The 17326-nt window shown below is 48.3% G+C and overlaps 1 protein-coding gene across 1 annotated transcript in view; it reads left to right on the top strand.

The window, feature by feature from the left end:
* LOC307007194 (uncharacterized protein) overlaps positions 1–17326 on the top strand; it is a 58389-nt gene that overhangs the window by 36006 nt on the left and 5057 nt on the right. The window contains exons 2-4 of the mRNA XM_079628952.1: positions 15165–15230; positions 15747–15785; positions 16632–16949. Coding sequence (XP_079485078.1) covers positions 15182–15230; positions 15747–15785; positions 16632–16949 — 406 coding nt within the window. The 5' untranslated portion in view covers positions 15165–15181. The remainder of the gene's footprint in view (positions 1–15164; positions 15231–15746; positions 15786–16631; positions 16950–17326) is intronic.

Genomic DNA, 17326 nt, shown 5'->3' with positions numbered 1-17326 from the left:
ATCTTTCCCTGGTCCTAGAGGCCCTGAAAGCACATCCCTTCGAACCGCTTCACTCTGTGGATTTGAAGTACCTCGCGCTCAAAACCGTGTTTCTGATCGCTCTTGCATCAGTTAAACGTGTGGGTGACTTGCACGCGCTCTCTGTGAGTGCTACGTGCCTCGAGTTTGGACCTAATGACTCTAAAGTCATCCTTAAACCGAGACATGGTTATGTCCCCAAAGCGATCGGTACCCCGTTCAGAGCACAGATCATTTCGCTCTCAGCTTTGCCGGCATCAGACAACGAGGTCGATACGAACCTCCTTTGTCCTGTCAGAGCACTGAGAATTTACGTCACGCGCTCCGCCGCCTTCAGGCGCTCGGAGCAGCTTTTTGTTTCGTTCGGTGGGCGCAACCAAAGGTCTCGCCGCCTCGAAACACAGCCTATCCAGATGGATAGTGGACGCTATTGCTGCGGCTTACGCGTCAAAAGACCTGCAATGCCCCTTGGGCGTTAGGGCTCATTCCACCAGAGGCATGGCCTCGTCGTGGGCTTGGTCCAGCGGGATTTCTATTCATGACATTTGTACGGCGGCAGGCTGGGCCTCCCCGTCTACATTTGTTAGGTTCTACAACCTAGAAGTCCCCGCCTTGCAGGCTAGACTCCTTTCAGTCTGAAAAAAAAAAAAAAAAAAGTCCTAGCGACTCACTTGTGAACTGCGCTACAAGGGTAGATGTGTTCAAATATAAGACCGGCAGTGCCGCTCTGTATGTATATCCCCTCATATAGTGCTTATGTACAGGTGCGAGCCCACTCTGTTGGCCACCTAATCTCACTTATCCATGTCCCCCGGGGCGTTCCCCCCTGGGATTCATATAGTGACTGCTTAAGCGCACACGGCGTTTACAAGGGGTTCCCGGTGCGTACTTTCAGTACGCAGTACGAGAGAACCTCTCGTAAGAGAACGTACTCGGTTACTTACGTAACCTCGGTTCTCTCTAGAAGAGGGAACGAGTACTGCGTTCCCTGCCGTGTCGCGCTTCGAGCTCATTTCGCTTCAGCGATCAAAATCGAGTGTTAGCAGCCTGAACTGCCCCTTATATACGCTAAGCCACTCCCATTTTGGCGGGCTTGGCCGCGTGAGGGCGCGAAGCGTCCTCATTGGGCGTGACGTCACGCCAGGGGCTCAGTGGTAGGCTGCAGCAGTTGCCGCGGAGCAGCCAATGAGCGCGCTAGATTGCCCGCTCTAGGTCTGACTGCTGCTGCACTGCGTTTACAAGATATGGAAATTTAAGGATAAATTTTGGCTTCAATATCTCGAGCAAAGAGACTTTACCCGGTGCGTACTTTCAGTACGCAGTACTCGTTCCCTCTTCTAGAGAGAACCGAGGTTACGTAAGTAACCGAGTACGATTTTTCTCTATGGCTCTGGGTTAGTGTAAGGTTAGTAAGGTTAGCTGTAACTCAATCCAAGTAACAAGCAATTAACTAACAAAACACTTGTAACTTCTGTTACAGCTATTGAGACATCAATTAAGCATGGCTAATACAAATGAAGGTTTTCAAATAAAATTGTTTTTATTAAACAATGACAGACAACAAAAATGTGTGCTTGTGTGAGTGTGTGTGAACAAGAAAAACAAATACCAGGGGCAGGTGATCCATGAAACAGACAGGACTGGTGATGGCCATAACAATCCTAGAGTTCCAGCATTGTTCTCACAAGCCGCTTCACTCAAGACAACAAATGAAAAGTTAGTATATCCCAAAAATTAAATTAAATAAAAGTTGCTATAAAGGTGGTAGTGATTCATTACCGAACTAATTAGATGCTACCTTCACAGCTGGCGAAGTCGCGCTAGCTAACTAGCAAGCAGGCAATGCTAGAAAATTGGTTGAAACAACCAAGATAAAATATAAATAATTACACTGTGCATATACAAATGAAGACCAGTATAAGCATCGCAAAGGGCCTCTGAAACAATATAGTGACAATTCAAAAGGGGTCGATATTTCAGCAAGTTACCTCTGGAACAACTCGACGCGCAGCAATGTAAGTGAATGGGGTTCAACGCCCAAATGACAGTGTTTGGAACTAATCCGATCTTCAAATCCCGGAAGTAGGCGGTTAAAAGCGCCGACATTTTTTACAATGGAGGTCTATGGGAGTGTCGCAACTCTTTCTCTCTATGGCTCTGAAATTTCCTATACTGCAGCTTTCCTGAGCTTTGTCCAGATTTAACGAGCCCGATCTCATGAAAGTGAGTATCTATACCACGAATGTTATTTCTCGTGCCATTTATGCGACAACATTTTTTTCCGTGCATATGATACGCAGTTCTCTTACGAGAGTAGGCCTACTCTCGTACTGCGTAATATCTTACGCTAGGGAAAAAACTCTTTTCCACGAGATATTGAAGCCAAAAATTATCCTTAATTTTGAAATAATGTAAAACGCATTGCGGCAGCATGCAGACATAGGCAAGATGGCTCGCGCGCCTATTGGCTGTCCTGCAGCAGCCTATCGAGAGAGGCCTCTCGTGACGTCAGATCCAATGGTGGCGCTTCGCGCCCACTACGTCACGTCCCGCCGAAACAGGCGTGGCTTGGGCCTATAAATATAGCTCGACAGGCTGATAGACTCTGATTTTCATCTCTTCAGCGAAGCTCTCGCATTGCTGGATCCTGAGAGGAAGAAGCTGCGCCGTCTGAAAAAGCCTTCTGCGGGACGAGCCTTTGGATCTGAAGCTGCTGGTCGACAACTCGCCGCCTTCAGTCGCCGTTCCTGCTACGCTATCCGGCGTGTTATATCCTTTTTCTCTGCTAAGTGTGTGTGTTCGCCACTGCGACTCACGCTCTCATCCTAAAAGAGCCGAGCGTCTTTTTCAAGATGCCTCGTATCTTCTGTGGCTCGTGTCGAGCCCCACTCTTCGACGGGGACCGCCATGTCATCTGCGTTTCCTGTCTGGGTGAGGATCACGCACCTCTCGCGCTCGCTGACGGCAGCTGCCCTCACTACGAGCTGATGCCCATGGTGACTCTGAGGACTCGCATGGCATCTTTCGCCGAGACTGCTCCTCCGCCCGCCGCGGCGTAAAAAGCGCAGTGCTCGGCGGGCCATGGAACCTCCTCCAACCCGCGAAAGCTCACCGGTTCGCCCCCAGCTTCACTGCCTGCTTCGCTCGAGTCTCTCACTGACGGACAGCGGCCGCCGTCTGCCGCCGCTTCCGTCATGGATGACGATGAAAAAGCCGCGTCTGTGGAGGATGACAGCTGCTCTATCCTGGCGTCTGACGGTGAGGATTGGTCGAGCTCTGTGGATCAGAGCTCAGAGAGCCTCGGCCTTGAGTGGTCGACGCCCGAGGTGCCTGCACACAACCGACTGGATCAAACATCAAACATCCCCTGCAAGGGAACCACGTTTCACCGTCTTCAAGACCCATGCCTTTTCTTCCTGAGCTTCACGAAGTCGCGAGGTCCTGGAAAGCCCTCTTCTCAGCCAGAATGCGTACCTCTGTCTCAGCAGCATTCCCCGTGGTGGATGGTGCTAAAGACAGAGGTTACCATTCTCTTCCTCCTGTGAAAGAAGCTGTAGCGGCCCATCTTTGCCTGCCCTCCGCTGGACTGTAGGCTTTAGGCTTTCCTGAACTAAGTCTGTAGGCTTTCCTGTAGCTCAAACAGTAGAGCGTTGGCGCTAGCAACGCCAAGGTCACGGGTTCGATTCCCAGGGAAAGCAAGAACTGACAAAATGTAAAAAAAAAAAAAAAAAATGTGTACCTTGAATGCAATGTAAGTCGCTTTGGATAAAAGCGTCTGCCAAATGCATAAATGTAAATGTAAATGTGGACGGCGTGCTAAGATAGCGCTACCATCTAAAGCTTGCCGCACGACTTCAGCCATGCACAGTCGCGCTTACACCGCCGCTGGACAGGCTGCATCTGTTTTGCACTCGGTGGTTGACGCTCTTCCTGCCTAAGCGCTCCAGCTCCACAGCAGGCCGCTCAAAGCAGCCGTCTGCTCTAAGCTCTCAGTCGCAGCCACAGCCTGCCACCACTCCCCAGCGTCGACAGGCCCGGGACCCGAGATCACGCTCTCGCTCTGCTGGCCGCCGCCCCCCCTCTGCGTGGGCCCCGGCCTAAGATTGTGATAAAGCCAGTGGCTTAAAGTCTTCCAAGCCCGTCTAGGAAAATGACGGTGTTCAAGTCCCGCTGCGGCCAGACTTGACCACCAAAATGCTCGTTCAGTACCAGAAAATGCGACTGTTCCAGTGTATTTTGCAGAAAACAATCCGGTTCGACAGCTCGTTTGCCTGCACGTTTGCCTTCATAAAGAGTGTATTTTCTGGTATTCCGGCCACGGCCGATGGTGTTATGAGTGTAGTAAAAATGCCCACAGGCCAGTGCTCATTCCTACACACAAGCACAGCACGCCACATTCCAGGGCTTGCACACATAAAATCAACTCATGTCGATTGTGCATTAAATGTAGTGAATGTGGCCACGACCCAGTGCCCACAAACACTACACACTGCATGTCTCACGGGTTCTGTAAAAACGAAACCAACGCACATACAGTCAGCTCAGGCCGACAGTGTTTTCAGTGTAGTAAATGTGCCCACTGTCTCGCGCCCACATTCACTCACAGACATGACAAGCCCCACGGGGCTCGCTCCGCTCTCTCTCTCTCAGCAAGCCGCCATAAGAGAGTCGAGTGCCCCCTCCGCCTCGAACGCTGCAAGCCCGGCGTCTATGTTACAGCATACCGAAGCTCTCCAGTCGCCACCACGTTGCGGCCAGAGCCCAGATCTCATTCAACCCCTAGCTATTCATGCAAGTGCATGGGCAAAGCTTCCCGGGGTATCAGAATGAGTGCTGAACATTATAAAGAGAGGCTATTCCCTACAGTTTGCTCGACGTCCCCGCTGTTACGCGGTGTGAATCGAAACTACGGTAGAAATGGAAGTAGCACATCTACTTCGAGAAGAAATAGCGAAACTGTTGAGCAAAGGGGCCATAGAGCCTTTATCTCAAGCTCAGAGCGAAGGGGGTCTATACAGCAGATATTTACTGGTACCGAAACAAGACGGGGGTCTCAGACCCATTCTAGATCTAAGACAGCTAGAGAGAACGTCTCGGTTACGGATGTAACCCTCGTTCCCTGAGTAGGGAACGGAGACGTTACGTCGAATGACGACGAATGGGGTTCGCTTAGAAGCCTATCATCTTCGAACAGTAATAAAACGAGCCAATGGCAAGCAAATGCCATGGGTCTGCTGAATTTGCATAGCATAACTCCGCCCCACCTTGTGGGTATAAAGGAAGTGAGCTGGCAACATGCAGATATGTTTCTTCGCTGAAGGAGCCAAGGCTGAACTCGGCTGTTCCAGCGGTACAGCGGAAGTGGCAGGAAGACGTAACGTCTCCGTTCCCTACTCAGGGAACGAGGGTTACATCCGTAACCGAGACGTTCCCTTTCGTTGTCACTTCGAGTTACGTCGAATGACGACGAATGGGGTTACCAGTCCAATCACGCCACCTCGGCTGTCTTCCAGTGCCCTGCGTAAGTCTGAGCTCCCTGTCGTGCTAGCACGGACGAAGGACTCCTACTTAACACAGGAATACCAAGGTACACTGGGAGCATATCTCCGTGGAATATGCAATCAGTGCCCGCCCGAAGGGGGGACTTAAGAATAACATATGACCCGGAGGGGGGTGCATACGGAAACACTGGGGTGTCCAGCCCGTAGGGTGGAGTATTTCAACCCCAGGGGTGGCAGACTGGCTTGCCAAGGGAAAGACACATGCTCGAGAGAGGCTTACAGTGGAAATACACACGTAGGGGTCGCCCAGAGGGGGAACCATGCACATGGTGGCACCTAGCCAACGCGAAAGCTGCCGGAGGCATAACTCTGGCGTTGACGTCAACAGCGCTGGAGGAACTCAGGGCTTATCAGGCTCACCTGAGGAATATCGCACGTATCCAGTCCGTGGAGTGGAATGGCGAGCAAGCGAAGACACCTGAGCGGGTCCTAGCACCGGCTGGTTGAAGCGAGTACACAGGAGGACACTGGCTCCACTCGGAGATTATAGAATCTGGCGAATGTGTTGGGTGTCGCCCAGCCTGCAGCTCTGCAGATGTCTGTTAGCGAGGCGGCATGCGCTAGAGCCCAAGAGGAGGCCACACTCCGGGTGGAGTGGGCCGTCACACCAAGGGGGCACGGTCGACCTTGCTGCTGGTAAGCCAAAGCAATGGCGTCCACTATCCAGTGAGACAACCTTTGCTTGGAGAGAGCCTTCCCTTCAGCTTCCCACCATAACAGACAAAGAGCTGGTCTGAGGTCCTGAAACACTGCGTTCTGTCTACGTAAGCACGGAGGGCGCGTACTGGACAGAGCAATGCCAAGGCTGGGTCTGCCTCCTCCAGGGGCAGCGCTTGCAGGTTCACCACCTGGTCCCGGAAGGGAGTGGTGGGAACCTTGGGCACATATCCAGGCCGGGGTCTCAGGATCACGTGAGAAAAGGCCGGCCCGAATTCCAGGCACGCTTCGTCTACAGAAAATGCGTGCAGGTCCCCTACCCTCTTGATGGAGGCCAAAGCAACCAGGAGCGCTGTCTTAATTGACAGGAATTTAAGCTCCACTGATTGCAAAGGCTCAAAGGGAGCACTCTGCAGGGCATTTAGTACCACCGAGAGGTCCCAAGAGGGAACGAGAGGAGGGCGAGGAGGCTGTAGTCTCCTCGCTCCTCTCAGGAACCTGATGACCAGGTCGTGCTTTCCCACGGACTTACCATCAACTGCATCGTGATGTGCGGCGATAGCGGCAACATATACTTTCAGGGTGGAGGGAGACAGCCTTCGCTCCAACCCAGCAGGAAGGAAAGCACAACACTGATCGGGCATGATCTGGGGTCTTCTGAGTGAGAAGAGCACCAAAGACGAAGAGGTTCCACTTCAACGCGTAGGCATGTCTTGTCTTAGTGGACGACGCTCTAGCGGAAGTGATGGTAGCCACCACCGCTGGTGGTAGGGTACTCAAACCTGCCTCGTCCCGTCCAGGAGCCACACGTGGAGGTTCCAAAGATCGGGACGAGGGTGCCAAGGGGTGCCCCGTCCCTGAGAAAGGAGGTCCTTCCTCAGAGGAATTGGCCAGGGAGGTGCTGTCGCGAGGAGTACAAGTTCGGAGAACCAGGTTCGGGTGGGCCAGTGCGGCGCAACCAATACGACCTGCTCCTCGTCCTCCCTGATCTTGCACAGGTCTGTGCAAGAAGGCTCACTGGGGGAAACGCATACTTGCGGAGGCCCCGGGGCCAGCTGTGCGCCAGAGCGTCCGTGCCGAGCGTGCCCTCGGTCAGGGAGTAAAACTGGGCGCAGTGGGACGAGTCGTGGGAGGCAAACAGGTCTACCTGTGCGTCCCCGAACTGATCCCAATCAGCTGGACCGCCTGGGGATGGAGTCTCCATTCTCTCGGAAGAGGCTGAAGCCGTGAGAGCTCGTCGGCTCGTCGGCTGCACACCTCAGATGCTTCTGACTCCATATGAGGAGGTGGCGGGCGAGTTGCGACATACGGCGGGAGCGTAGACCACCTTGTCGGTTGATGTACGCTACTGTTGCGGTATTGTCTGATGGGACTAGTACGTGCTGGTTCTTGAGCAGCGCCCGGAAGCGGTGCAGAGCGAGACGTACTGCCAGCAACTCGAGGCAATTGACATGCCATAGGCGGTGGGGACCTGTCCAGGAGCCCACGGCAGCATGTCCATTGCACATGGCGGCCCAGCCCGTGGAGGAGGCATCCGTTGAGACAACAACATGCCTGGAAACTCGTTCTAAGGGCACTCCGGCCCGAGAAAGCTGAGATTCATCCACGGGGAGAAGGTCTGATGGCAGGTCGGAGTAACTGGTACTCGGAACGTGCCCTGACGCCATGCCCACCTCGGGACTCGATCGCAAAGCCAGTGCTGAAGCGGTCTCATATGAAGCAATCCGAGCGGCGTTGCCGCGGCTGCAGATGCCATATGCCCCGGGAGCCTCTGAAAAAGTTTCAGTGGAACCGCACTCTTGCCCTCAAATTGTCTCAGGCAAGTCGGCAGTGACTGCGCGCGCTCACTCGTAAGCTGCGCGCACATGGCGACCGAGTCGAATTTCCTACCGAGAAAAGAGATCCTCTGCACGGGGCAAAGTTTGCTCTTCTCCCAGTTGACCCGAAGGCCCAGACGGGCTAGGTGCCGGAGCACTAGGTCCCTGTGTTCGCAACCCTGGTCCGAGAGTGAGCTAGGATTAGCCAGTCATCGGGATAATTCAGGATGCGAACCCCGTGCTGCCGTAGCGGCACAAGGGCTGCCTCGACGACCTTCGTGAAGACGCGAGGAGACAGGGCCAACCCGAATGGGAGAACAGCGTACTGGAATGCCTGCCCCTCGAAAGCAACCCGCAAGAACGGTCTGTGTCGAGAAAAAATGGAGACATGAAGTAGGCGTCCTTCAGGTCAATCGCTGCAAACCAATCCTGTGGCTGCACACATTCGAAAATGCGCTAGGCCATGAGCCTCTTGAACGGAAGCCTGTGAAGGGAACGGTTCAAGACGCGCAGATCCAGGATTGGCCGTAACCCACCGGATTTCCTGGGGACAATGAAGTAGGGGCTGTAGAAGCCGGACCTCATTGCGGCTGGAGGGACAGTCTCGATCGCACCCTTCGCCAGCAGGGTGGCGACCTCCGCTCTCATGACAGGGGCATAGCCACCGACCATAGTGAAGCGGACTCCCCGGAAGCGGGGAGGAGACCGTGCAAACTGAATCGCATAGCCGAGCCTGATGGTTCGCGCAAGCCAGCGGGACAGGGGGGAAGCTCTAACCAGGCTCCCACGGACTGTGCCAGCGGGGTCATGCGAACGACAGACGTCCCCCCGGGGGTGCAGCGAAGCGGAATGACCGGCCCAGACGTGGGTGGCATAGCGGCCCGGTGTGGGGGCACGGTCATTAGCCGCGTCCTGCCAGAGGAGGCCAGGGAAGGACCAGCGTTCCACAGGGGCGTGCTCTGGCAGGGGTCTGGCGACAGAGGGGGACGAGAGTGGCGAGGCCCGTGAGCGTGCGCACTGTCATCCGAGAACTCTGTGACAGAGGAGGGCGAGAGTGGCGGGACCCGAGGGTGGCGCGCACTGTCGTCCGAGAACTCTGTGTGCTCAGAGATGGGAGAGACAGTTCTTTGGAAAAAGAGGTTTTCCCCCGGCCCTCCACCGGGGGAAGGAGTGGCCCTGCAACCACCTCCTAGAAAGAACTGCAACCCATCTCTGAGCTGCCCGTAACGGGAGCACCGCATTGCTGCGGGGCTGGTACGGGCTGGGGCGCCTTCCTGCGACTACCTCCACGGCACGGCCTGGGTGAAGGGTGCTGCTAGGGCCGGCAGGGAGTGTCGCAGGAGGGCGCCCTCGGCGGCGAGCGGAATGAGGCAGCTGAGCCGGCGGCTGAGCAGCTGGCCGCGGGATCAGAGCCTCAGTCCGCTCTGGGCAGCCGAGAACTCTGGGCAGAGTCCTCGACTGCGCCGCCGAGGAGGCCAGTCTGGGATATGGGGAGTTGAGGAAGCGGCTTCGCTCAGCCTCGCCCATATCAACCAGACTAAGCCAGTTTTTGTCTCTGGACCACATATGTGGACATCACCTGACCCAGGGAGCGTGTGGTCACCTTCGTCGCCCGTAGAGCGAGGTCGGTGGCGGCACGCAGCTCTTGCAAGAGTCCTGGACCAGCCCTACCCTCGTGCATTGGCAATGAGCACCCCTGGCCTGGTAGACCTGAAGGATGGGCATAGCATGCAGTGAGGTGGCAGCCAGCCCCGCAGCTCTATAGATCTCTGCCACCGGAGTAGACAAAACCCTACATGCTTTGGGGTGGGTGGGTGCTTAGGGCCGCCACGCCAGTGGAGGCGCTGTGGGGACACAGTTGTGTTGCCACAGAACACTCCATAGGGGGAACCCCAGTGTACCCACTGGCCGCGACCTCATCGAGGGCAGAGAAGGCGGAAGAGGCCGCTGAGTAATCTCATGACCTCTTCATGCACGTCCAGGAAGAAAGGAATTGGGGGCGGGCCGACGTGTGCCGGTGCGTCCCCAAAAACCGATCATCAGCTTTAAGCACTTGGGACATGGCGGAGGGTTCCACACAAGCCCAAATGCTCGCGACTGCCCGGGGAAGCATGGCAGAGTTCTGGTTCAGACTCGGGCAATGCTGGCACACCCGGAGGAGGCAGCACAGCCGAGTCTTCTCCAGCGTACTCACGCCCACCTTGTGATGCGGCGATAGACAAGATTTCATCTGCCGGGGCATCGAATGAAATGCTGGACCAGCCCGCGACCTCTGGCCGGGACTGGTCAGCGATCTCATCCGGATACCACACGGGTTGCAATGTGAAGAGGAGTGTGTGAACCGAGGATAGATCGTCGGGTTGGTTCCACACAGCAGCCTCTGATCACCCTGGCCACCAGCCGAAGTATTCCCTCTTGCGGAGAGAATAGATCGGGGTGTGGATGAGGGGACTCTCTCTCGAGGAGGTCATCGAGTCTCGATCGTTACATTGCGATGGTCATGTCCCCGCAATGAGAACATGACGCATCCACGAACGCTGTCTGTGCGTTTGCCCAAACACATCAGACAGCGTCCGTGCCCATCAGCTGATTTAATCTGTGTATCGCACCCAGAAACACACGGGCGAACCGTCTTTAAAAAGACGCGCCGCGTGCAGCTCTTTTAGAGAGATAAAACTCAAACAGCAGTGTTGAAGCGCCCAGGGAGAGACACACGACTGGCAGACCACTGCGCAGATCGGCAGGCAATATGAAGCTCGCTGGAATTCGCCGTCACACCAACACTTCTGAAGAGTAGCTCGTCTCGAAGAGTGAAGAGAGATGATCTCAGAATGGCTTGTGGAGTGAAGAATGCTCTTGGCTCCGAAAGCGAAAACATATCTGCATGTTGCCAGCTCACTTCCTTTATACCCACAAGGTGGGGCGGAGTTATGCTATGCAAATTCAGCAGACCCATGGCATTTGCTTGCCATTGGCTCGTTTTATTACTGTTCGAAGATGATAGGCTTCTAAGCGAACCCCATTCGTCGTCATTCGACGTAACTCGAAGTGACAACGAAAGGGAACCAAGGTTACGTTAATAACCGGGTACGTTTTTCTTGTTATGAATTGTATCCTATCTTCCATTATTACGGTCAAGACCTGCCTGGAACTACTTTAGTAGTATTTTCCCTATTTTATTTTCCCTGAAAATAATTGCACACAGTAGAACGTTCGTCAACCAATCAGATTCAAGCATTCAACGGCCCTGTAGTATAATATAATATATTATAGCTGAATGTAAAATAAAGCTGTTCTCATTTCCTATATTTTTTTTGTCAGACAATAGAACGAGTAGCTATGATATAGGCCTAGGCCTAGTGAATGACTACATTTTTTATAGGCCTTATGTGGAAATTTAACTGAATTGAGAGAGTTTGGGAACCGGATGAACTCTGTGATAGTGAGTAGGCTATTTAAGTAATAAGCACAAGAAAAGAAAGGAACTTAAAATGGTCAAACTAAATTATTTAAATAAAAACCAAAAGAAAAGCAGATAAGTGATAAGTCCATGGAAAAACACTGCTCATTCACGTCTGTCAGCAGCCCGCTGCTCCTCTCAGCCATTCACTGAACAGGGTAAACGCAGCTAGAGTGAGTGACGGGTGGGAGAAACCAAAAAAGTCGGGGTCCGAAAAGTCGCTAAAAATATGCGCGATTCCTTTGCGGTCTGGGCGCGGAGGGGTGAATATCTCCTGCTCTGACTGCAGCTGGGTGCGGCGTCTGCGCGAAGACTGGGCCGCCTGTGAGTGCTTTGCCTTTGGGACGCGGGTGGAACCCATGGCACCACCCGCTGCTCGTTGAGAAGATGCAAAGATGCTGCTTGTTGAGGAGATGCAAAGAAATTACACATTGCTGGGTGTTAGGTTTTTTAGAGTCACTTATTTGCTTTAAAAAGTCGGTAATGCTTTAGATTACAGCCCGGAAAGTACTGCGTAATTAAGACGAATTTACAGCACAACTTTCGGTAATTATAGTGTACCTATAAAGTACTTACCTGTAAGTATAAGGGAACAATATGTAAAGTTTGGGGAATAAAGGGGTAACAACCAGGAGAATTAAAAAAATATTTATACTGTAAGTATTATAGAACTAAGGGGTACTTATTGTACTATTATTATACAACAATCCTTTTCTCTAAAAATTACATATTTATGCATTTATACAGTTTTTTTTTTTTTTTTCAAAAGTGCAGATGTTTAAGTTTGGGCTTACATGTTTTAAGGCAAGTAAAGTTAAAACTATAAAAAAATCATAATACTGGGAAATATACTCTTGTTCCATGTAGTTACAGGGTAAGTGGTGCTTGTTACCCTCTTGTTCCATGTAATTACAAGGTAAGTACAATAAAGATACATACACAATCTAATATCACTGACTCAGAAACCTTTATTTGAAAAACAACTTATTACAGTTGGTCTGAATGAAACGATAGTCTAAAGTATTTTTTTTTTGTTTAATATTGTAATTTTTCTTATAAACATCTATCGTTTCACTTCAGAAGATATTGATACATCCATTAGGGTCGTATGGATTACTACAGTTATTGCAGTATGTGCAGTTTGATGCTCCAACTTTTAGGAACACATGAGCTTGCATTATATGTATTCCCAGAGATGTATTCTTTATTTTTCTAAAAACCTTCATTTGTGTTAATCTGAAGAAGGAAAGTCGTATACATCTTGGATGGCATGATGGTAAAAGATGAGTAAATGGTGACGACGTATTTCTGGGTGAACTGCATTTTCTATTAATACATAATACAGAATAGCAAGAGACATGATTTCTTCTTCAGATTCATCAGTGGAAAGAAAGAAAAAGAAGAGGAACAAAAGGAAGGAGCCAAGCTAGAGAAAAAAGGGGGGACAAAACATGCTACTTTCTGTCAAGAGTTTTGAAACGAATTGTTGATTTAAAAAAGTTTAGTTTTAAACGAAAAATAAGTCTTGTGAATCTGTTTTTAATTAAGTTGTTTTTCAAATAAAGGTTTCCGAGTCAGTGATATTAGATTGTGTGTATGTATTTTTATTGTACTTACCCTGTAATTAACTACATGGAACAAGAGGGTAACAAGCATCACTTTAATTTACGGCCCGCAATGTCACACTTACCCTGTAGTGTAAGTGAGTTTAATCACAGGTTATGATGTATTGGTTTATGTCAAGTTGTCATATCAAAGACATCTCAAACAATGTCATATTTGCATTTAAAATGTCATAATTGAGCGAATGACACTTTGCATAAAACCTCCTTCATATTCATGACATGTCATGTCATGATTAGGGTGTCATGTCAGTCTTATGCACACCCCCCTCAAGTAAAGTGTTACCAACTAGTGCTGATGAAAGCCGCCTGCGTCGGGGGAAAAAGCTGCACTTGAACACACCAAGAGAACTACAGGCGACTGTCAGCTAGAATGCGCGTTCTGCGCCTGCGTGTAAATGAGACAACTGTTATTTCTGCAGATATATTCGTCATTCAAAACGGAAACCGACTCTGCAGGCTGTAGATACACAAACCATAAACATAGCAGTGCGTGCTTACCGTTTTGAATATCAATCCCGCTAAACACTTTCTTTATTCCACTCCTCTCATGTTAATATTGAAATATTCGCCAAGGAACACTCAGGTAAGATGACGTAACATTAGAACAGCCTATCTGTACCGTTTTCTGTACTGTTTTGCTTTTATTATCGTGCACTGAATCGTTCACTAAGTTGAACAGCCAATCAGAGTTCCCTCTTTCACCGACGGCCAGACGCCGACCAAAAAACCCGATGGCGTCAGACTATAGAGAATGCGAACCTACGTCACGCTGCGTTGCATTTCGGGAAGGCGCCGCCATCTTTGCAGGATACGCTATCCGTTGCCATGGTTTCTTCACCAGTGAGACCGAGAGAAATAGCAGCAGAGAGCATTTTGCGATATGGCGAAGTTTCTTGGGAATAAATGGAGAAGGAGGAAGGGAAAGTGGCTCTATCAAGAGAGAATAAAAAACAACGCCAGGCAGCGCTATTTAGAGAAACTGCTTGTCAATAAACTGACTGCAGTGACAGCGAGCACAGCATGATTGCAAAAGCAACACATTTTTATTATTTTATTATTATTATTATTTTAGCACCAGATCGCCTTTTATTTAACACAAACAAACAAAATTAATACTCTGGTGGTCAACTAGAGTTGTTTAATTTGTTATAGATATATATGTACCACGAAATGTTTTAAAAAGTCACTTTTTTCAATGACGTATGACTCACATTGACAGAATGTACGATCTGTAGGTGCAAATGCACGTATCTGATTCATATCGGATATATTTCCACATATGAATGATGCCAGAAATCTCGAGTATGACTGAGCTTACGACTTTTACAGGTTACTTTGTGGGTTTGTAAGTTGCACCCAGCCGCAGAAGACTTGTTCATAGGCTTCTAATGACTGAAAGCTTCTGAACTCTTGCTATGCATCTTGTACTGTAGGCACTGATACCAACTCTGTCCGGGTGTGAAAGGTGGTAGTGCTTCTGGGTCTTTCGTCCATTCTGCAGCTGGCATGTCGTACGGGTCCATCTTGATTAATGACAAGCAAATTCTCTAAATAGCGCTGCCTGGCGTTGTTTTTTATTCTCTCTTGATAGAGCCACTTTCCTTTCCCTTCCTCCTTCTCTATTTATTCCCAAACTGCGCCATATCGCAAAATGCAAACAAATATCAAGCTGCTCTCTCTCTCTGCTGCTATTTCTCTCGGTCTCACTGTTGAAGAAACCATGGCAACGGATAGCGTATCCTGCAAAGATGGCGGCGCCTCCCCGAAATGCAACGTGGAGTGAAACGTGTGATGTCACATTCGCATTCCCTATAGAGTCTACGGTATGGAACACTCCGGGAAAACTACGTCGGCCGATGCTCAAAACAACGTCTGACATTGCCCAACGGCCGATAGTCGGCTTGGTGTGTCCCGGGCTTTATATTTCAAAAGCTCATGGAAAATGTGATTTATCAATTCATGACCACTTTAATGTAATTTATTGTTAATGTTTTTGTTTGTCTGTTTGTTTCTTTATGCTCCTAAGGCTGAAATATCTTCAGTATGCAATTTTCTGCTCTTCTCTTCATTTCATCTATATCAGCAGCAGTTGGTGAGTTATTACTCTAATTGAAAAATGTTTATTTTAGCATGTCTCATGTGTTTACAATAAATGCTTGAAATGAATCACAGTTAGATAGTAGTTTGCTAGACTTAAAGCAAAAAAAAAAGTACAAAGATCCTAATTCAGTCATTATACCTGTTATTGGTATTTAAGTGATACAATTTATATAGATTTGCATGCATTTTTGCTTATTTACTGGGTTAAAAAAACCGTTTTCCAGTTACATTATATTTCGCATGATTCATGGTAACACTTTATGTTCGGTTATAAGTAATTTATAAGTTATTAGTTAATTATGAACTAATAATTTACAAAACATAACTATACATTCATAAATGATTAATAAGTGACATGCTGACATTTTATGAATGTTTTGTTAATTCAGTTATAAGTCACTTATAAGTTATAAGTTAATAATGAACTAATAATTTACAAAACATAACTATACATTCATAAATGATCAATAAGTGATTTGCTAAAAATGTATGAAAACTTTTTCTTCAGGTGCATGGAGCCAAATAGATATGGAAAACGAGCAAGAAGGTAGCTGGCCGCATACTGAATTCAGTACAGACTACAGAAGTTTATACATTTTTTTCTCTTTTTTTCTGGATTGCATAGTGCAAAAAGTGCAAAGTGAATTCAAAACAAATGAACAGGAGCAAACGTTTCAACACATTGCTATCTTCAGTGCTCGCTCTGCAACAAACATTCACCCTTTTGTTGGTAAATTAGCAATTCACAAATCACAAGTACAACTCTATCACAGGTGGAGCTCCAAGAGAGTCTGATCATTGACATGCATGACAAAATATTAGGTATTCAATTATAGCAACAACAAAAAAGGAGTATAAAAACAATGCATATAATAATAAAAAAAACACAGAGAAAAAAAAAACTTTATAAAAAACAGGAAAGTTCTAGTTCTTCATACCATCAGGGAATAAAGACTTAAGGACCATCCTCTGCCAAAACCTCATCCATCCATCGGGCGGCGCAAGATTCGACCTTTCTGGGAGGGGGCGTAATGTCACAATCAGGGCTTAAAAAAAAAAGGTTTTATTTACTTAATTTCATTATTTGTTCAATTTTATTTCTCTTTCTTTATTTGTTCAATTTTATTTCTCTTTCTTTAATGTTCTTATTAATTGTTATGATGGGAAAAAAGGAGAATGCATTGATACCAATAAATACAGTACATAATACAAAAATTAATTTACTTATAAGTTATAACTGAATTACAAAACATAAAAATGTTAGCATATCACTTATTTGTTTATGAATGTATTTTAATGTTTTGTAAATTATTAGTTCATCATTTACTAATAACTTAAATAACTAATAACTGAACATTATTATAAAGTGTTACCCTGTCTTTCTCTTTCCCAGGCATGGCTAGTGTACTTGTTACTAAACCTGTGATATCCTACTGCCACCAGGCCATCACTCTGCACTGCAATGTATCTCTATCTGATGAAAAGGACAGTGAATTCCGCGTTACTCATCTAAGCTGGATTAAAGAATCAAATAAAACAATATGCTCGGAAAGCAATACAGCAATCAGACGTTTTTTCAGCTGCCAATATATAGCAAACAAACAGCTGGTACTAACTATTGCCTACCCAAAACCAGATGACATTGGACGCTATATCTGCAAACTCCGATCCTCCCATGGACATACACATGCTGATACCAATGTGACACTGGGTATGTAGGCTCAAATTTTATGATAGGGAGTGAAGAATCAACTTATTTATTCTTTTCACAAATTCTTCATACTCAGAATCCTTTCCTGTACTCAGAACTTTCCTGTAGCTCAAACAGTAAAGCGTTGGTGCTTTCTATGTCAAGGTCATGGGTTCGATTCCCAGGGAAAGCAACAACTGATAAGAATGTAAAAATCTGTAGCCTACTTTGAAACGCAATGTAATTTGCTTTGGATAAAAGTGTCTGCCAAATGCATAAATGTAAATGTGTACTGTATGTCTATGCAAAATTGAGGAAATTATGTATTTATTTTGTTTTTGCTTTTCTTTTGAGCTATGGGATTGGCTAGCATTTTAGTCAATGCTAAAGGGTCGGCT

This window comes from Phoxinus phoxinus (assembly GCF_949152265.1).
Source record: "Phoxinus phoxinus genome assembly, chromosome: 11".
Lineage (NCBI taxonomy): Eukaryota > Metazoa > Chordata > Actinopteri > Cypriniformes > Leuciscidae > Phoxinus > Phoxinus phoxinus.
This window is presented reverse-complemented; position numbering and strand designations above follow the sequence as displayed.